General features: G+C 39.5%; 1 protein-coding gene across 7 annotated transcripts; it reads right to left on the bottom strand.

The window, feature by feature from the left end:
• Window positions 1-12,928: 12,928 nt before the first annotated feature.
• LOC130955245 (protein EMBRYO SAC DEVELOPMENT ARREST 30) lies at window positions 12,929-19,843 on the bottom strand. Of its 7 annotated transcripts, none has more exons than XM_057882064.1 (13): window positions 19,409-19,843; window positions 18,779-18,874; window positions 18,423-18,694; window positions 17,737-17,967; window positions 17,543-17,627; window positions 16,909-16,979; window positions 16,741-16,829; window positions 16,383-16,626; window positions 15,765-15,877; window positions 15,383-15,473; window positions 15,124-15,252; window positions 14,226-14,779; window positions 12,929-13,609 (listed from the first exon to the last, which is right to left on the bottom strand). In XM_057882064.1, the coding sequence occupies exons 4-13, from the start codon at window positions 17,902-17,904 to the stop codon at window positions 13,171-13,173; spliced, it is 1,983 nt and encodes a 660-aa protein (XP_057738047.1). In that variant the 5' UTR covers window positions 17,905-17,967; window positions 18,423-18,694; window positions 18,779-18,874; window positions 19,409-19,843; the 3' UTR covers window positions 12,929-13,170. The 7 variants fall into 7 exon arrangements, with proteins under 7 accessions (XP_057738047.1, XP_057738049.1, XP_057738051.1 ...); XM_057882066.1 differs by having other exon boundaries at window positions 18,423-18,528; XM_057882068.1 differs by lacking the exon at window positions 18,423-18,694.
• Window positions 19,844-21,161: the final 1,318 nt, after the last annotated feature.

The raw sequence follows: 21,161 nt of genomic DNA, 5'->3' as shown, positions 1-21,161 counted from the left end.
GAGTTCGTATTCCGTTTTCAGCCTTTCAAATGGGGCTTTTAAATCGGATTTCCGTGTCACCGTCGCAGTTGCATCTGAACAGTTGGGCCTCAATCCGCTGTTTCGAGATGGTCTGTGAATATCTCGAACTGCCGGTGTCCGTGGATGTCTTCCTCTTCTTCTTTACCCTCACAAACCCTTCCAAGGAGGGGAAGCACAAAAAAGGGTTCATGTCCTTCCGGTCTGCCCAGGGTCGGAAGATCTTTGGTTTGTTTGAAGATTCTTATCATGGGTTTAAGGACAAATATTTTAAGGTCCACCCGGCCAAAGATCGTCACCCCTTCTGGTTGTCTTTGGAGGGGGTACGGCTCATCCCGACTTATTGGAGTTTCGGGGCAGGGGCCAATAGTTTTATTAAGGTAACTTATAGAGGCATGTCGGCGGTAGATAGGCAGATTGCCGAGGTGCTAATGGCAGTTTTTGGGAAGAACCCAGTAAATCCCCACCTCCTCATGGGTGACCGAGAGTCCGGCCGTAATTATATTTGTGAGAAGCTTTTTACTTTTCCCTTTACCTTTTTCCCTTTTGTTGATATTGTGTGACGATTAACCGACCTTCTTTGTTTTCCTGCAGTGGATATGTCTGCGTCGGTTACGGGCCTTCCCGACTTGTTTCAAACCTTCCTTGGCGGTGGTGATGACGAAGAGGATAATGACCCATCTGTTGCTGAGACGTTTACAATTCCCCCAGAGGACAAAATTACTTCAGGGCAGGAGGTCGTGGTTGGAGGAACCGGGGCCTCGACCCAAGCTGCCCAGGTCGAGGTCGAGAAAACGGTTCATACCTCTCCTCTTCGCGAAGTGGTAGGCCAAGGGGGTTCGACGTCTGCCCCCGAGGTCGACGATGACGTGGAGGTGGTCCCCACCCCTAAAAGGAAGAGGAAGGCGTCTTCTAGTCCCGAGGGGGTCCTCACCGTCATGGAGAGGAACTTTGATGCGAGCAACTTCATAGATACCCAACTGATTCCTGGTACTGAGGAGTACTTCCACGAGTCTTCCCTTGCCGGGCAGGCGAGGTGGATGTACCGAACACTTCTGCGGGGTGCTGTGATAGCCCGGAAGGCTGAGTTTGAGCTGTCCGGGATGGAGTCCCTCCGCAGGAGGTTGGAAGCTAGTGGGAAGGCCAATAACGAGTTGAAAAGTGAAGTAGAAACTCTCCGGGAACAGTTGACCCAATCTTCAGAAAAGTTGGATGCTGCCGAGAAGAAAGCCACCACTGCCGAGCAGAAAGCTACCGCCGCCGAACAAAAGGCAACAGCTGCCGAGAAGAAACAGAAAGAGTCGGACGCGACGATTGAACGCTTGGTCGAGTGTGAAATGGCTCTGGAAGGTCAGGTCGGCGTGGCGCAAAAGCGTGTGGCCGAAGTTGAGGAAGAGAAGCGGGCCGTGGAGGCCGAACTGTCGACATGGAAGGCGAAGTATAAGGACGTCATCAAACAGGGCAAAGGTGCCATCCTGGCTACCGAGGATGCCCTCAAAGCTCAAATTAAAATTGTTGCCCCTGAATTCGACACGTCGGCGATTGGTGTCCGTAAGGTTATTCAGGATGGCAAGGTCGTCGATGTCCCCAAGAAATAAGTCCTATTTTTACAGTTTTAGCCGTTTTGTTTTGACTTGTAGACTATTTTGTTTTTAACCGTTTTTGGCTTGCGAACAACTTGCCGTTTAGCCGTTTTATCTTGGCTTGTGATCAACGACCGTTTTAATTATTTACTCGTGTTGTCGTGATGAGTTTCTCCTGATTCGTTTGGTTGTATTTCCGTTTCTTTTAACCGTTTCTGGTTTATTGTCGTCACTTATATTAATGGCCCGTGGTCTTTTGCGTAGTCGTTATGATTATGGTTGACGGGTTCCCGGGGTGATCAGTCCCGGGGACGCGTGTCGTCGTCAGACGCGGTGATTTATCTGGAAAATTAAGTGACAAAATAGGAGAGAAAATTTGCACAAGTATATCTTATTCGGTAGTTGTATAAAGGACACGTAAGTCGCTATGAGAACTTCAAAAGATAAATGAGCAAATTGACTACTTAGCTAGCCTGGTCGGTTTGTCGGGCCTTCTTCTAGGAGTAGAATCTTCTTAGGTTGTCCGCATTCCAAGTTCTCGGGACTTCCTTGCCGTCGAGTCTTTCTAGTTTGAATGCTCCTTTTCCCATCACTTTCTTGATTCTGTATGGGCCTTCCCAGTTAGTCGCTAGCTTGCCTTCTCCAGGGGTCGGCAGGCCGATATCATTTCGCCTCAGGACGAGATCGTTTGGCTCGAATTCCCTCTTGAGCACTTTGGTGTTGTAGCGCAGAGCCACCCTTTGTTTTAGCGCCGTTTCTGTCAGATGGGCCATTTCCCTGACTTCATCAATCAGGTCCTTTTCTACGGTTTCTTCCACTCCTTTCAGGAGCAACCGCGGACTTGGTTCCCCGATCTCCACAGGTATTACCGCGTCCACACCGTACGTCAGTCGGAAAGGAGTTTCCTTAGTGGATGACTGTTCGGTTGTTCGGTAGGACTAGAGAACCGCCGCTAGTTCATCGGCCCACGCACCCTTTTTATTGTCCAACCTCTTTTTCAGCCCTGAAAGGATAACCTTGTTGGCGGACTCCACTTGTCCGTTCGTCTGAGGGTGTTCTACCGAAGAGAACCTTTGTCTTACACCCAGGCCGCTGAGAAATTCCGTGAACTTTTTGTCGGTAAACTGTGTGCCGTTGTCCGAGATGACGACTTCCGGTATCTCGAACCGCGTTATCACCTGCCTCCACATGAATTTCCTGCAGTTGGCCGAGGATATGCTAGCTAGGGGCTCAGCTTCTATCCATTTGGTATAGTAATCAATTGCGACTATGAGATACTTGACTTGCCCAGGGCCGACCGGGAAAGGCCCCAAGAGGTCGACTCCCCACTGAGCGAATGGCCGGGAGGTCGTTAGCAGACTTAACTCGGAGGCCGGCGCTCTGGCAAAGTTGGCGTTCTGTTGGCACTTTACGCACTTTTTGACAAACTCTTTGGAATCTGCCACCATCGACGGCCAGTAGTACCCGGCTCGGATTAGTTTCCTTGCTAGGGCTTTGCCTCCGATGTGATGCCCACAGCAGCCCTCGTGGACTTCTCTGAGGACGTAGTCCGTCTGGTCGGGGTGCAGGCACTTTAGTAGGGGTTGGCTGAGCCCTTTCCTGAACAGCTGTCCTTGGATGACGGCGTATTTGGCCGCTTCTCTTCTTAATTTCGCCGCATCCTTTTCATCACCAGGGACTTGGCCGTGTTCTAGGAAGTTGGTGATGGGGTCTAACCATGAAGAACTTAGGGTTGTCATGTGAAGTGCAATTGTTGGTTCTCTTGTCATGCCTTGGATGAGAGACCGGTTCCCCTCTCCTGGCTTTGTGCTGGCCAACTTTGATAGAAGGTCTGCCCGTGTGTTCCTTTCTCTGGGTACGTGTTGGACCGTGACTTTTTCGAACTTTTGGCTCAAGCTTTTAACCTTTTCCAAGTACTTCTGTAGCAGGGGGTCCTTGGCTTGGTAGCTGTCGTTTACTTGGGAAGTGACGACTTGGGAATCGCTGCATACTTCCAGTCTTCTTGCGCCGACCTCTGCTGCTAGGGCCAAGCCTCCTATGAGGGCTTCGTATTCTGCTTGGTTGTTCGAGATGGGAAACTCGAATCTAACCGACTGTTCGTATACAACCCCAATCGGGCTTTCCAGGATGATCCCGGCACCTCCGAAGGTCTGGTTGGAGGCTCCGTCCACATGGAGCTTCCACCGTGTACCCATGTCTTCGCCTGGGTCTCCTGTTACTTCAACCAAAAAATCCGCCATGGCCTGCGCCTTGATGGCTTGCCGGGGCTCGTACCGTATGTCATATTGAGAGAGCTCGATGGACCAAGTCATCATTCTTCCCGCCAGGTCGGGTTTCTGGAGAACTTGCCGGATCCCTTGGTCCGTTCTGACGACAACTTGGTGACTTTGGAAGTACTGTTTTAACCTTCTCGAGGAAGTTAGGAGTGCTAAGGCTAGCTTTTCCAACTTGCTATATCTTAATTCTGCTCCTTGCAGGGCCCTGCTTATGAAGTAGACTGGCTCTTGGGCTTTCCCGTCCTCTCGTACCAGTACTGCGGCCAGGGCTTCGCTTGTTATAGCGAGGTATAGGTATAGTGGTTCCCCGTCCCTTGGCTTCCCGAGAACAGGAGGTGCCGCCAGGATTTCTTTGAAGTGTTGAAAGGCTTCTTCGCAAGCGGGTGTCCACTCAAACGCCATCCCTTTCTTCATGAGGTTAAAAAATGGTAGGGCCTTCGTCGCCGAGGCTCCGAGGAACCGGGAAAGTGAGGTCAACCGTCCTGCCAACCTCTGGACGTCCTTGATACAACCCGGGCTCTTCATCTGGAGTATTGCCTGGCATTTCTCCGGGTTAGCTTCTACCCCTCTCTGAGTTATCATAAACCCCAGGAACTTGCCGGCTTCCATGGCGAAGGCGCACTTGAGGGGGTTCAGCCTCATACCGTGTTGACGGAGGGACGCAAATACACTTGCCAGGTCGTTTAAGAGGTCGTCGGGTCGTGTTGTTTTTGCCAGGATGTCGTCCACGTAAACTTCAACTGTTTTCCCTATGAGGTCGTGGAATATCCTGTTCATCAGCCTTTGATATGTCGCCCCCGCATTTTTCAAGCCGAATGGCATTACCTTATAGCAGAAAGTTCCTCCTGGCGTTATGAACGCCGTTTTGTCTTCGTCTGGTCGGTGCATCGGTATCTGATTGTAACCGGAGTAGGCGTCCATGAAACTCAGATACCGGTATCCCGCCGCGGCGTCGACGAGTGCATCTATGTTGGGGAGGGGGAAGCAATCTTTGGGGCATGCTTTGTTAAGGTCAGAGTAGTCCACGCACATTCTCCACCTGCCATTGTGTTTTTTCACCAATACCACATTTGAGAGCCACGTCGAGTAGTCCACTTCCCGTATGAAGCCTGCTTCTAGGAGGCCGGCCGTTTGCTTGGCTACCTCCTCTGCTCTTTCCGCCGACATCTTTCTCCTCCGTTGAGCCACTGGGCGTGCTTCCGGCTTGACGGCTAGATGATGTGAGATGATTTTTGGATCTATGCCCGGCATGTCGGCTGGTGTCCAGGCGAACAAGTCCCTGTTGGCCCTTATCATTTCAATCAAAGGCTCCTTTAGCTCATGTGGTAGGTTTTCGTTAATGAATGTGAACTTTTCCCCTTCGTCACCGATTCTAATCTTCTCCAGGTCCCCTTCTGGTTCCGGCCTCGGCTTGTCCTCTACTCTGGCATCAAGGTCGGCTAGGAATACGCTGGATGTTTCCTTGGACTTCTTTCTAAGGGAAAGGCTGGCGTTGTCACAAGCGACCGCCGTCTCGAGGTCTCCTCTTATGGTCCCTATGGATCCATCATCGGTGACAAACTTCATAACTAGCAGCTTGGTGTTGATTATGGCTTCAAAATCATTGATTGTTTTTCTTCCCAAGATGATGTTGTAGGCTGTGGAGTCTCGGAGAATTACGAACTCGGCCATCGTCGATCTTCGGCCTTGCATCTGTCCCACCGAGATCGGTAGGGAAATGACTCCGTCCGGTTTGATGAAGTGGTCGCCTAACCCGATAACCCCGTGCTGGTGAGTCGTCAGGTCGGCATCCTTCAGCCCTAATGCGTCGAACACGTTGCGGAACATGATGTTTGAATCAGCTCCTGTGTCGACAAGGATCCGTTTGACGAGGCCGGTTCCCACTCTGGCCGTTATGACCATGGGGGGGTTTTCCGGGGCGTCGCTGAACCATTGGTCTTCTGGGCCGAAGGAAATGGATGGAGGTTTCTTGGAGCTCTGCACCGGCGGGGATGAGATCGCCAGAACCTTGGCGTCTTTCTTGTGTGCCGACCGTGATTTTGGTGCAGCGTTTTTTGCCGTTACCACGTTTATCACAGTGAGGCCGTGGTCTCTGTCCTCGGGTTCTTGTCGCCGTTTGGCCGAACGGGCTTTGCCTTCCTCGTCTTGATCGCGATAACGTCTCCTCGGCTCCCTGATGAGATGGGAGAACGCTGCTAGCTTTCCTTCCCTTATCGCTTGTTCCAGCGCATCCTTCAGGTCAAAACAGTCCTGCGTTTGATGGCCATAACCCTTGTGGTAATCACAATAAAGGTTCTTATTTCCTCCCGTTCGGTCCTTAAGTGGTCGGGGCTTCAGAAGAATTCCCTTCTCTGCTATCTGCTGGTAGACCTCCACAATGGGGAGAGTGAGTGGAGTGTAGTTATTGAATTTCCCGACCCGGGGGAACGGTCGAGGTGCCCTGTTTGACGCTTCCTCCCTAGCTTTTTCCTTTGTTCTCTCTCTGTCGACTGGTTGCCGGGCTTGGCTGTAACCGGACTGCCGCTTATTGGCAGCCACGACTCGGCTGACTTCCTCGTCGTTTATATACTCCTTGGCCACTGTTTGGATTTCATGCATCGTCCAAACCGGTTTCGTGGTAAGGTGTTTTCGGAAGTTCTCGTTGAGGAGGCCGTTTGTTAGGCAAAGACTGGCCACCGAGTCGGTTAAGCCGTCAATTTCCAAGCATTCGTCGTTGAACCGATCTAAGTACTTCCTTGTCGGTTCTCCTTGTCTCTGGGTTACCCCTAGAAGGTTGATAGGGTGCTTAGCCTTCGCGATCCGCGTTGTAAATTGGGCCAAGAATGCACGACTGATGTCTGAAAAACTGTAGATGGAACCTTGCGGGAGGCCGTTAAACCATCTGATCGCTGGCCCTGCTAATGTTACCGGGAAGGCGCGGCATCTCACTTCGTCCCCCACTCCCTCCAGATTCATCCTGGCCTCAAAGGCCGTGAGGTGTTCTAGAGGGTCTTGAGTTCCGTCGTATCTCATGTCCGTTGGTTTGTCGAAGTGTTTCGGCAACCGGACCTCGAGGATAGATCGGTGGAACGGCGTGACGCCCATTATCACAGGTTGTCGTGTTCTCTCGGATCTCCCTTCTTCGTCTTCACGGCCTCTTGCCGTTCGGCGGGATTGTCTGCCGCGAGAGTAGATGACTGTGTCATTTCGTCTTCTCGGGATGGGTGACTCCTCTCGCGTGCTTTCTGCTTCCATCCGGGATGCAGATATACGCCGTGAGCGGCTTCGGTGAGAGCTCTCCTCCTCGCTCCCGGGAGATGGGGTGTAGCTTGGATCGGTAGACCGTCCATCCCTCTCCCGGTCGGCTAGCTGTCGCTCTAGGTTCTGGACTCTGTGGCGTAGCTCCTGCATTATTATGGCACTATCGCCGCCCGTTCCCCCGAATGGTCGGGTTCTTGTGTGTTGTTGGGGGATCTCCGCCCTCCCCTTTGCGAGGCGACGGAGGCAGCCCCCTCCGCTCCGGCTGCTCGAGCTCGGTCGCCGGGACCTGGCGCGACTTCCATTCAGGCAAAGGGTCCCCACAGACGGCGCCAATGTTCGGTAGTCGGATTCCGGACAGGTCGGGTATACAGGTGAAGGGGTGGATAGGTGAGGACGCCTTAGCCTTGGTCGCGCTAATTGCGGGTTTGCCGAGCTGGCGAGCACTTGTACTGGCGAATGGACGAGGGGGGGTGCCACCTGCAAAGACACTCCGACGCTTAAGTCAGTAATGTGCAGGCGAGCAGAATAACGAGGTGAAAGGATATGACGTACCTCGTGGGAAGAGCCAATCTTCCCTTTATATACATGTCAGTAGTGGGCCCCTCGTGGGACAGGCCCATATTCCCAAGGACGCTATCCTGCAACCGTGTGTGAGCCGTACAGGACGCGTGTCCGGGTCGGTTGGAAGGCGCGTGTCCGGGTCGGGTATCGCCTGGGTCGGGTCGACCCGCGTTGATTTTGGGCCGGGCCGTAACAATAACTAAGTTCCTATGAAAGTTTTAGCTAACTTTAGTTGAACGAGTGTTTACGATGGTAAGTTAGAATTAGATGGACGGAAATCTATTATATATTATTAATTTTATAATTAAAATATGTTATATTTTTTATTGTAATTAAAATTAAATTTTTTTTAATTAAAGATTTTTTTATTTTTTTTATTCCTTCACTTATTTTATTTATTTTATATATCATTATTAATGATTAATTATAAATTTGACAATAAAAATATACAATATGATATTTTCTAATTGCACTAAAATTAAATTAAAATTAAAATATAGTTATATTATATATTATATTTATATATATTACTAACTAATTTAATAACTAAAATGTGTCACATGACACTCTTTTATTAAAATTTAAAAAAAAAATATTTTTTTCAAAATTAATAAACCTCCTTCTTACATTCTCTTATCTACCTCTCTCTTTTTTTTTCTATTTCTCTCTATTTTCCCCACTCTATATATATTTTATATTTTATATTAGTAATTTAACAAAACAAAATGTGTTATCAGATATTTTTCATTATAATTAAAATAAAATTTTTAACTTCCAAAAATATTCTTCTTCTTTGTCTTTTTCTTTCTTTTCTCTCGTTCTCTATTTTTCTCTATCTTTCTATTTTACAAAAAAAAAATTAATAACATAATATAATTTACATAAAAAATATTATTATATGTATTTTTTATTTAGTTTTTAATTTTACTATTTATTTTTTAATTTATATTTTTATTTTTTTAAATATTTATTACATATAATTTAAAAAAATAATAATGTTGTGATTAAAAAAGTTAGAATCAAGATTTAATTATTTAAAAAAATTGAGTTAATTTTATAACTATCAATATAAATTTATTTTATACTAATATCTAATTATATTTTTATATATATAGAAAATAAATATTATTTTTAAATAGCACGCATAAAAATTAGTTATTGCTATTTGTGTAACAAACTTATTAATAACACCTAATCAAATATAAAAATATACACATTAAATTTTTTTAAATTTTAGATAATTTATGTTAAAATTAATTATTAGTAAAAAATTAAATTTTTTATATGAAATTAATAACTAAAAAATTTACTATTTAATTTTTTTATCTACAAAAATTCTGAATTTTTTAGTCGATAGAAATTTTTATCTCTTACGACTTTTTTGTAAAAATAATTTATTTTAATGCTATAAATTTTTTGTGTCATAATCTGTAATGTAATCAGAACCGACGTAATTTTAAAAAATTTATATTCTCGTAATATTATTACGAATAAAAATATTAGTATAGAATAAATTGGGTACACGTGATCGAATTATTTAACAGGTTTTATTTTATTAAATGATTTATAGGAGGGTATTGTTTAACGAGTGTGCCACATATTAGGATATGTTACCTTAAACTTTAAATCTGAATTAGTAATTCTTTGATTTATGACTTAGATTAAAACAATGATTGAATAGTTGTGTTTTGACTTTTGACTTATTATTGTATTGTAGCCAATGAATCCATGAATAAACAATGTCTTTGACACAATTATGCTTTAGTTGTTATATTAAGTTTGGTAAAAAGAATGAATAGAATAAGTTATAAAATAATGAGTAAACAAATGAATAAAAAGGTGAAACATTTAGAGTAGCAAACTAAAGACGAAGCATATATTAAATTGCTCAAGTACTCGTGTAAATAGTATACCACAACAGTCAAATTAACACCTAAAAAGTGAAGAAATTTAAATAGAATATAAACTCAAATATATAGAGTTTGATTAAAATGCAAAATAGAAGTATTTTAATATACAATATAAAATCTAAAACAACTAACAAGGAAGTTGGAAGTATTTTAATAGACTACATCCAGCATCATCAAAATTAAAAAACACTAAGAAGTTGATAGTCGGTTCATCACTTGTTGTTTGATTATTTGAATATTAATAGAATTACAAATTTAGACATTTTAGACCCATTAAATTATTAAAAAAATAATTAAATCCCTAAAAAAAATTACAATTATCAAGTTAGTCCCTAAAAATTTTAAAAAGACATATTATTAGTACATTCAAATATCAACACTTCAAACAGTTGTAACATGATGCAGTTTTGCTTATTATACGTAAGGATTAATTTGCCCATAGTTAACACTCTACATGAATGTGGATAAATATTGCTACTCAGGGACACATTGAAATTAATATGATCATATTAAAAACTGATTTGGTAATTAAATTTTTTAAAGGAAAAAATATTCGACTAAAAAATTTTGGAGACTGATTTATTTACTCTCAAATTTTATTTTCACATATACGACGTAAATAATCATTAAAAATGAAAATAATTTAATATTTGTTTGTAAAAAGAAAAAATTGCTTTGTTAGTATATCAAACTCATTTCTAAAATTATTTGCAATGTTCATCAACGTTAATTATGAATGAAATTAGTGAATCGAGTCGCAAAACTGGGTTATAGTTTTTCTTTATTTTTTATTTTTATTTTTATTTTTATTTTTTTGGCCAAAAATTAACCCTTAAACCAAACCCAAGCTAGTAGTTTTCATAATAAGTCTTTGTGAACGAGTTATTCAACAATATTCAATGAACAGAGGGTCAGAGACCTCTACCTAAGGATGTGGGAATATTGAAATTCAAGAAGTAACCTCTTCAACTTCTTCGTAGCCAGTCAATTATGAATTTTTCTTTTTCAACTATACTACATGTATACTGAAATTAACTATTAATTAAAATATATATTAAAATATAAAATATATATTAAAAATAAACTAAATAATACATATATTTATATATAAATATATAATAATTAATTTTAATATTCAAATAATATTTTTTATCATTCATCTAATTATGATGTGGTTTGGAATACTACGTACTCTGACGTATGACAAAAGAAAAAATTCAATGGCTCCATGTGAATGGTCCGGTCAACTTTGTTACACATATTATCACTAAATAAAGTAATAAACAATTATAGACAGTAACATGTCCTGATTTGGTTATTACTTAATTATTTAGTCAAAATGGTAAGATTTCTTACATGAAAAAATAATAGAGAACCAATATTTTTAATTAAAAAAATTAGTTGATATTAACTTGAATACAAGATAAAATACAAGAAAAAAATATTACTTAACTAACATCGTTTTTAGGCAAACAGATATACAAGGATAATGATTTAATATTTACCCATTAGTTTAAAATAATTTGTTTTTGTTTAATTTGTTTATGGTCTTAAACAACAGCGAAAAACGATTTTCATTTATCAAAATCGAATCTGAAACTTACAATTTGGTTTAACCGTTTTAAACTGTGGTTTATACAACCGTTACTAATTGCAATAGGCAACAATTTTTTATTTTGAGATATAAAGAAAAAAAACTAGTTGTCTTTGTTTACATAATAGACAACAGTATAGCAACATTCAGTGAATGGTTTTTACTGTGGTCCATTTCACTTGAAAGAAAGTAGTATTGTGGTGGGAAGAATGGAAGAAAGAAATCTAAAAGGAAAAGAGATAATAGTGATTGTCTCACCTTACTAGGATTGTATGGTGGATGGAGAGATTGGAGTTTGACTTATTTTCCTGTCTTAACCTTAAGTAAGGTTGTCTACAAGATGCATTACATGCAGCATGCATTCTTCAACAATCCTCTGTAAAATCTTGTACTAGAAATTCTAGTTGACGGATTTAATATAGATCAATAAGTAGAGTTTTGAGGTGAATTTAATGGAATTTCATCCTCTTAACTAACTTCTTTTATTGAATTACAAAAAGTAGAAAAAACTGAATTGAAAATACAAGATGAAAAATTGTAGAGTTCTATCAACTCTTCTAGTTTTTAGGCATAACAAGTCATTTGGCCTCTATTTATGTTTGTAGAAATTTTTGGTCTGTCTCTTATGCTTTGTCTCTTTCATTATGTAGTGTTGCCTTCTAATTAGGATAATTCACTCCCATATTCTATTATTCTTATCAATGAGCATACAACTTGTTCATTCCCTACCCATAGCTCTTTGTCTCATTTTTTTATTTCTAGAATAATTAAAAGGTAAAGAAAAAGATTCTCATTCCTAATGATTGACTCATTTGTTGTTTCTCTTTTATATTCTATTTCTTTTTCAATATTAATTTTCTCACGGTATTTAACAATACAAGAGCCACCTTGTCCTCAAGGTGGAAAGAAGGGAACACTTTTTGAATTTCAGCAACTCCTATAAATTTTTGAATTCTAGTAAATCTTCTTGTTTGATTAATACTTCAAGTTGTGCTGCTACATTGATGCGAACTTGGAGGACTTCTTTTGGTTGTGGTCAGAAGTAGTTATGGCTAGATATTTTGATTAATGCATTTTTTTTACCGAGAAACGTGGAAATTTGGATAATTCTAGTTGTTGCGGACAATTTCAACCGATATGTAACTTCCCAACACATTATAATATCTCAAAGGACCCATAAAATCGAAGTCGATTTGCTTTAAAAAGAATATATCAATTAACTTCTATGAAATAGTTTTATTAGATTCAACCAATTGTTTTGATAGTGAAATATTATTGAAACATAAGAATCCGTATTATCAAAAGATTTCTTGCAATTTTTTGTAATGTAAAATAAGTCAATTATTCACTTTGCTATCTTATTGAGAAAAAATAGTGATATTGTTCTTTCATTGATCAAGAATTCTAATTTTTGAAAAGTATTATAGCTATCTAAATAAGAAGGGTTTCAATTTTTTTAAATGAACAATTCGAAAACCTATAGTAATTTTTGATCGACTCTTTTGACAAGTGCTTGCATCCTATACGGCTCACATTAAGAGCTGGTAGTCAAAATTTTGAGAGAATAAGATAAATATAATCAAATAAGAACCGTTGCATCTATATTTCTTTCATGCAACCATCAATTTATTTGTGCACCAACAATGAGGCACTAAGGAATCATTCATCGGAACAACTAAGCAGCTATCTTAAATAGCAAACAGGAGAAATAAAAATTTACTTAGAATGCTCATCTGTTGGCTCCAATTAAGCCAGAACGTAATCTTTTTTCTTTTCTGTTTTGTAATGTGTATGTTACAACAAAAATTCCCTTGGAAGTGGTAAACATAAAGTAAGAAAAGAATATATTAATGTTCTTCGTCCAAAACTAATGAAAGAATAGATTTGAATACCCACTATGCTCCGCAATAACCTATACCTCTCAAAGAAATTAAGGAAATGTGGAAAACGTATAACTATAGACCATAGTTATTTATGCACATCAATTTTTAGTCATTTGGATCCATTTCTTCGTCTTGATCCCAGATTTGACTCTGATTAGTTTTACCCTCACTTTTGTCAGATTCATCAACAAAGTCATTACTTTCATAATCTGGCTCATCATCTTCAGATTTGGTGCCTTCTTTCAGTACAGAACCTGCCATATTTGCGCGCTGCATCCACTTGGGACACTGGTCTTCATCTCCATAGAGATACCGGCCGTTCTGACCTCTAACGTGATTTACAACCTTGGAAGATGCTATTCTACAAGAGCATTCCGGAAGTGGATGGGAAAGGAACACTGCCGGTTTTGACAGGAGAGATTGCCTTATGAGTCCTTCTTCGGCTAAACTTCTGTTTAGATGTTCTTGCACTAAAATTGTCCAATTATGTTTGGGATGGTACATATTTTCCCGAGTTATGTTGAAAAGTTCTGCAACTACTTTCCTGTAAAATACCGAACAGAGTACTGTCACAATAAATGCAAATTTAGGAGATACACAACTGCAGCAGAATCCACCAGACTCTTTACCTAAGGACTAAGATGCAGATATGCAGGAAAACACTCAAGGAATCAAAGTGACACAGTAAAGGATGAACATTCAAAATGCACGTATATTCAAATGAGGGTATACCATAAAATTTTATAATGATTATTATTTTAATTAATGCATGGAACAAGTTCAAGAATCTTCAAAAGGAACAGGAAAGTACCAGAGACATGCAGATGTGTTGCTCATGGATGTCTGAAATAGGACATAAGATTTTAAGTTTTCCGTAGATAAAAATATGTTCTAAAGTCACTCTAAATTATTATTAAGAAATGGAGTAACGATGTAAATACGGTTCATCTTCCCTACACTTTTACCCCTTCCCCCGCCTGGCCCTGGCCCAGAAAGCAACAGATCCTCCAACTATATGTCATGTTATGCAGGCTATTCAACTAGTGACCTAGAAAATTTGGTTCCTTTGAAAAATCAGGAGGTTTAATTCTTTTGATGAAACTGCCATATGTCCTATACAAATATCAACCAATTGATTTCAACTGCAAGGTGCATTTTACCTGTCTGGTCGGTATGTTCTTGAAGCAGCAGTCTCATAAAGTCGATGTCCCATGACCAGGCTTGAAAAATCTGGCCATCCACTAGCATCATTGTTAAATCCAGGAAAGAAGGCATCTGCCTCTAAAGAAACAATGTAATCTAGTGCATCCCAAAGTAACCTATGCGCTCTCATCCTCAGATCCAAGGGTGAAGGATCAGGCTCTATTGGCGTCTCAGTGATCCAAGCATACCAACCTTCTTTTTCATGTTGATAAATTGGTCTATCTGGAGGGGGAGGAAGAGGCCTAGGACGAGGACCAGCCCTCTTCCATTCATCTGTAAGTACTTTCTGACTTTTTGCAGGAGGTGCTCGATATGACTTTGGAATAAGAGATGTTTCCGGTCCAAACAACTCAGACAACTCTCTTTCACTACACAAGGAAGTGTGATCCACAGTGTTGGTAAACATGGCTCGCAAAGGAATTAAAACGCGTTGACCTCCAAATGTTTCAGAGCCGGCAACGTAGATAATTGTTTTGGCAGGATAACCCATTACTCGAAGGAGAATGCCAACCTGCAAAAGTCAAAATAATAACCACCTCCCAGGAGTAAAATTTTGAAATTTCAAAATACAATTCATCTTTGTGCACATAATTAGAAGCAATGCTCTCAAAGGCCACATTACTCATGCAACATAGATAATTGTAAAATTGGTCAACCTAGTAGACGCTGAGATTCCCTCAAATGGGAGTCCTCAAGTCTAAAGTAGATCCTAAAGATCATGGCATTTTATTCTGCACAACAAACTATACTCTGAAACTGTACTGGAAGGTTCTCACACTTGATAAAGTCAAATATATTTCTTAACACTGAAACAAAGAAATTGAATCCAAACCAAAGTTTCTGGAACAAACATACCTCTTCAGGCATGAGGGGGCATAGACCTTTATCTCTTTGCAAGTGTGAATTGACATTCAATTCACCTTTAAGAATCTTGTCCTTTATCATTTGAGCCCTTCGGTGCTGAATAAGTTCAGTGTGAACATCCTAACAAAACAAAAAAGTTCCTCCTTGAGAGAGGGAAAAAAATGTAACCCAATACTAGAAGGAATTTATAAGAAAAATGAACCCTAAAAGATATATGCACTGTGGAACCGAAACTACAGCTCTATCAAACCTGAAAAAGTTCTCCACAACCATTGTAGGCCAATGTATCTCTCAGTAAGCCAGGATGATATACTAAGAAGGGTTGCCCATATGCTCTTAGCCTTAAAATAAAGAAGAAATCTCTTATACATCAACAGTAGGAAACCTTAATTACTCATGGGCATAGCATGATCGCCACAGGGAAAAAAATGAAACAGCACACTAGAATTAAAAAAGCCTACAATTTTTTAGACAGATTTCACTCTCATTTTCTTTAGACAATAGAGTTGCATGCAATCACATATTTTAAATTCCAAAATCAAATAAAGTTGGCAGTGACAAAAACATGGGAGTAATCTAGGTTACAATAAAGCAAACCTAGACTAATTCGTCTAACCGCAAGGTATTCATACTTGTGAACCATCCGACGGCCAAGCCTTTGAATTTCAGGACGAAATTCAAGGGCATGAAACGCAACCCTGCATCGTAGCCTCTGAATATCTTCCATGCCAGGAGGGAGAATAGACTGCAAAAATGTATATCATTCTCAAGTTAACTCTAGCAAGTAGCAACTTGGACAAACATACAAATGCAAAACAAAAAAAGTAAGTGTGGGTACCTAGGAAGCTTTAAGCTCAACAAAAATAGAAGAACACATGATTCTTTGGCAATGAAGGTTTTCAGCAAAGGAAAAATACTAAAAAAACTACATCCCCTCTACTGCACATATATTAACTTATTCCAACTTCTTTAGTTTGCATAAGAGTGATGCTAAAGTATATGTATTTAAGTCCATGACAGGTATAGAAGTCATCAATAAGCACAAGAGACAATATGATGCCCAACAAGATTCTACTCTTAAGTACTACATACAGCAATCAAAGATGAAATAATCTACTGACTATATATATGGCACTAATAACCACAAGTAAAAGAAGACAAAGATGTCCTAAAGTATAACAAGCACAGAATCCACAAGACCACAACAATGGCTTTAATTAACAATTTCAGAATAATGTAATATGTAATACCTGCAGAGCCCCACCATTTGTAATAATTAATCCGATAACCTTTGATTGCTTTAGCTTTGGTAAAATTTGATCCAGGTAAAAGTCTGGAGAAGCAGAACTTGTAGTCTTAAATGAAGGAATTTCATTTTTTCTTCTCCTTTCCATCAGACCTTCTGGCAGGGTCCTTGCAATGTTTACATCATTTTTGAGATAGGCTATGAACTGATCAACATTGTAGATATAGGAAAAGCTATTGAACATAGAGCTGAAAAAAATAGTAAGAAAACATAAATTGTGTATATGAATATATTATTAAGAAAAAATTAATATATAAATCCCAACGGCATGGTAATGAATGCAGATACTTAGCCACATATACCTAATTCCTTTTGAGCGAGTACTTTCTTGAATTTCAGGAATTATGAGAGTTGCATTTAAAAACCTAGCAACAGCAACCAGATCACAAATCTACAAAACCAAGAAAAATGTCATTAACTTGCTTACCAAAAATAATACTAAATGTTAAATACATTTTGGTGGATCATACCGATGATCTTATATTTGCAAAACCACCGAAGACTTTTGCATAGATGAAACGATTGCTCTGGTCCTTTGGAGCTGTAAACAAAAGAAACAGAAACTTGATGGCGAATATATAGCAGGATGAATATGACCCCAAAAAAAAAAAATTATCAGCTTTAACATTGTGAAAGGCTGAGAGTAACATAGTTCTCTGTTAAATTTGTCAAAGATATAAAATACAAAACAATATTAGCCTAGTTTTGTGGTTTCTTACAAAACCTTAAAAATATAATCAATTTTGTAGTCAAATCAAGATTATGCTGCACTCATTAATTTCAGATCCAGTTACAAACTAAGAAGTATAAATGAAGAATGTTCCAAAATAAATTATAATCAAGACCTTAAGTTGGATGTTAGTCATCTCCAAGATTGCATTCCCATAGGCCATGATCAATTTAATATGGAGTGCCTTTGCAAGGCATATATTATTACATTTCTTTAATCAATAAGGGAAAACAAAAATAGAGCAGAATGATGAAAAATAAAATGTTTATGTTTCAACATAGCTTTATGTCATAATCTCTCAACTGCAAGTCTAAAAATTGTTCCTTCCCATGTCTACATATTAAGAAGATAAGAAATAGCCGCAAAATTCTTACCAGAGTAGTTGCTTCTAGCATTCGCATAAGGCTGCAATGCTTCCAATGACTGTATGGAACCCCATAGCTTCTTATTCTTTATAACCTACAATATTTCAACCAGAGTCAAGAATTACACAAGAAAAACACAAAACACAAAACACAAGTACACAACCATAAACATCCACTCGAAACATATATACATAAGAACTCACCTGTCCTCCCGAGGTCGGAACAAAATTTTCTGGAAGGCTAGGCATTGCTTTATACTGCACTATGTTAACTGCCCAAAACTTCGCTAGCGACAGATGAATGATGATGGATGCCAGAGATAATGTAATCACAGAAAGAACAACCCATTTTATCTTAGTTATAAATGCCATCTTGGCCTAGTGACTCTACATCACCAATCTCATACCAAATGACTTCAAACTTAGCAGCAACATCTACAGAAAAACATTAAATATGAATTGGGTCATCAAACAAGTACACAAGCACATATTTAATGATAGAGATGACGAGCACTAAATCCAATAAAGAATGCTTTTTGCATCTTTGTTCTTCGACCCGGTGACCAAATTCCTCATCAATTCCATTGTTCAAATTCCATCCTTAAGATATCAGACTTTTCATAGTGCTAATAATACCAATAAAAATGCAATGTGTACATGGGAAATGACAACAATAAATTTCGGCTGTAAATTGAAAGTTGAAACTAACACCAAATTGGCAAAAAGGTTGGATGCATTCACAAATGAGAACTAAGTAACGAACCAAACTAGCGGAAACCAGGTACAGAACCAAACATAAAAGTACGGGTAAGTGGTGGAAGACGAATTGAATTACACAGAAAAGGCACAAAACTTGGTATGGCGGTGAGGCAATGCAGAAGAAGGCGTACCAGAAATTGGTTTCAGATTAGTGTGTGTTGAATTTGAGGGCTTCACTGGTCTTTGATGGGCTAAGAGTAAGACAAATAAGCAAGCTATGCTTTGAGGGCGTCTCAGCTGGACGAAGAATCAAAAGTCAATTCACGGCAGTAAATGCAACTGGGTAAATGAAACATTGACAACCATTGTCGATTCTTCAAAATCAACGGCAAGAATTTCGATGGAGTTGAAAATATCAAGCTCACAGATGAAACCGAGGTTCACTTCACCTCAAAAACCCTAACTGAAAAGCAGGTAATCTAGAAAATTGAGAGGAAGAAGCAAAATGGAAAACAACGAAGAAGGCATGCTTGGATGAAGAGCATACCAGAAACGGAGAAGGTCCTGAGCACCCATTCGAACCTTAGCGAAGGGCAGAAGCAGAAGCTGATGCTGTAGCTGGAACACAAGGTCCTTTCGAAATCTATAGAGAAGGAAGTCAGAAGAAAGAGAGAGCCTAGAGCATAGTTGACAGAACCGTACGAACAGGTCAAGTTACTGGATCACTGGGTGACTGGTTCAACCAGTAGATCACTACTTGAACTAATTGACTCGGTTCCACATAAATAAAATATATAAAATAGTCATAAACTATCCACTACAGCTCAATTCACAGAATCAATCCACTATCCAACAATATAAATTCACAGAACAATATAAAAAACAGCACCAACAATATAAAAACAGCACCTCAATTCACCATAATGATATTAAAACAGAAACAAATCAACCCTAAACACCAATAATCAGAAAGAAGAAAAAGGCATCAATCAACCACTACACTACATATATTACACTGTAAAAACAAAATTGGAATGATCTGCCAAGAATCGACAAATTATAATCAACAACAATCAAGATCAACTGAATCAGTTAATCCAACAACAGTTAATCAATTAATCAGTTAAAAAGATTATAATCCAGCAACTGAACAACTTAAAAAAATTAAAAAGCTTACCTGATGACGTGAAGGCAGAACGCGGGCAGAGAAGAGAGAGAGCAAGCACGGCGAAGCAAAGAGTGGCGAGGGGGAGGGGGAGGCAGCAGCGCCGGCGAGCCGCGTCGGATGAAGACGCGACGAAGACGATGAGAGACGTACACGAACAACGAGAGGCAGTGAAGGCGCAGGAGCTGGCTGACGCAGTGAAGGCGCAGGGACGACGCGACGCGGACGGAGGCGTCAGATGTGGACTACAGACGACGCGACAGCAGTGAAGGCGCAGGAGCTGGCAAACGTAGCGGAGCCGGCAACGAGACGGCCACCGTGCGGTGTCGGCGACAGCGGCTCTGTGAGAGTGAGAAGGTTGTGGCGCCGCGTTGAGCTCGCCCGTTTCAGATCTGTTTCAGAGCGAGAGAGTAAGAGCGTGGGTTGGGGAGGGGATCCTTCGCTGGGATTAGGGTTATCTTTTTTTTTTTTTTTTTGAAAATTGAACCGGTCTGGATTTCTCAAACCTTCCGGTTCACCGATTTTTATTAAAACCGGCCGGGTCAAGTTATGGATTACGGATTTGGGCTTACACACCTTGGCCCAAACAATTGTAAAGTTGCAAAACATATTGAAAAATAGTCGGACAAAAAACAATCGAAAAATAGTTTTTCAAATTATGATACAGGGAAAAATTTCAGGTATGTCATGTATGTTTTTTGGAAGTATCTTCTGATTCTTGAAGAATTTGGGTATTTTGTGCAAGTCTGGATGTCATTATTTTAAAAAGACTTTTTTTTTTTTAATAAAAAAAAGTTTTTTTTATTTTTTAATGTATTTGACAAATTTTTAGTAGTAAAAGTAAAAGCACTAGTAAAATAAAAAAAAAATTTGAGAAACTGTAATTTACATCTTTTTTTAAAATATATTTTTTCTTTGAAAAAAAGATGTTTTTTATGTAATAAATAAACAAAAAAGTATTTTTATATTATTATACCCAAATATAATTGATAGATAAAAAGACCTTTTTACATGAGATATCCAAACATAAAATTACTTTAAATTCTCTATAAAATATTTTAAAAAAATAATTCGAAAAAAGATCTTTTCTTAAAAGTTCATCCAAACAAGCCCTTCTTGAACTGTAAAAAAATTTGGGACTCTATTGAAATTTTGTAATTGAGCATTATTTCCGTTATTCAGCTCTCATACTAAGAACATTTTCAGTTACCCATTCTTTCTCCTTTTCTTATCTCAGCCATAACTCTTTCCGTTGAAAATGTTCATCTCATTATAACGGTTGAATTTGCTGTGTTAAGAAAAATATAATAAAGATTAGTTAGATATCAGTGGTAGTAGTTGTTAAGATTTAGTGGCTAAGTTTGTTAGGAGAATTCTTGATTCTTGGCTTTGACTGAGTCACTACCTTAGCTAGTATATATTTCAGTACGTGAAACCATGCATAGTTTAATTCTTTAATCAATTGTGAATGAATTTTCTATCTGTTACTTTTCATCAAATTCTATCTTCTATATTTTCTTTAGCCCTTACTCATTGCTCACCTTCCTCACGTTTGGCTACTTACTCGCCACTGTTGGTGAACACAACATACCCTTCCCCTATGCCTCCTTCATTGGCCTCATCCCCATCTACTCCGCCCTCGACTTCCTCTTCAATTGCGCCCCAACTACTTAAACACCGGCGCGACATCATTCATAGATCACAAGCGGTGGCTAGTGTAGTAGCGACTACACTACCAAGATCGAGGAGTGGATGGAGCTTCATG

The sequence above is a fragment of the Arachis stenosperma genome, chromosome 10 (genome assembly GCF_014773155.1).
Source record: "Arachis stenosperma cultivar V10309 chromosome 10, arast.V10309.gnm1.PFL2, whole genome shotgun sequence".
In the NCBI taxonomy this organism is placed as follows: domain Eukaryota; kingdom Viridiplantae; phylum Streptophyta; class Magnoliopsida; order Fabales; family Fabaceae; genus Arachis; species Arachis stenosperma.
This window is presented reverse-complemented; position numbering and strand designations above follow the sequence as displayed.

What these genes read in the sequence shown, in the direction of transcription:
- LOC130955245 (XM_057882064.1), bottom strand. Translation starts at nt 17,904, where the DNA reads ATGGCATTTATAACTAAGATAAAATGGGTTGTTCTTTCTGTGATTACA. An exon ending in TTGCAAATATAAGATCATCG is followed by an intron (nt 16,830 to 16,908) that starts GTATGATCCACC and finishes TTGGTTTTGTAG; the next exon opens with ATTTGTGATCTGGTTGCTGT. An exon ending in CAAATGGTGGGGCTCTGCAG is followed by an intron (nt 15,878 to 16,382) that starts GTATTACATATT and finishes ACATTTTTGCAG; the next exon opens with TCTATTCTCCCTCCTGGCAT.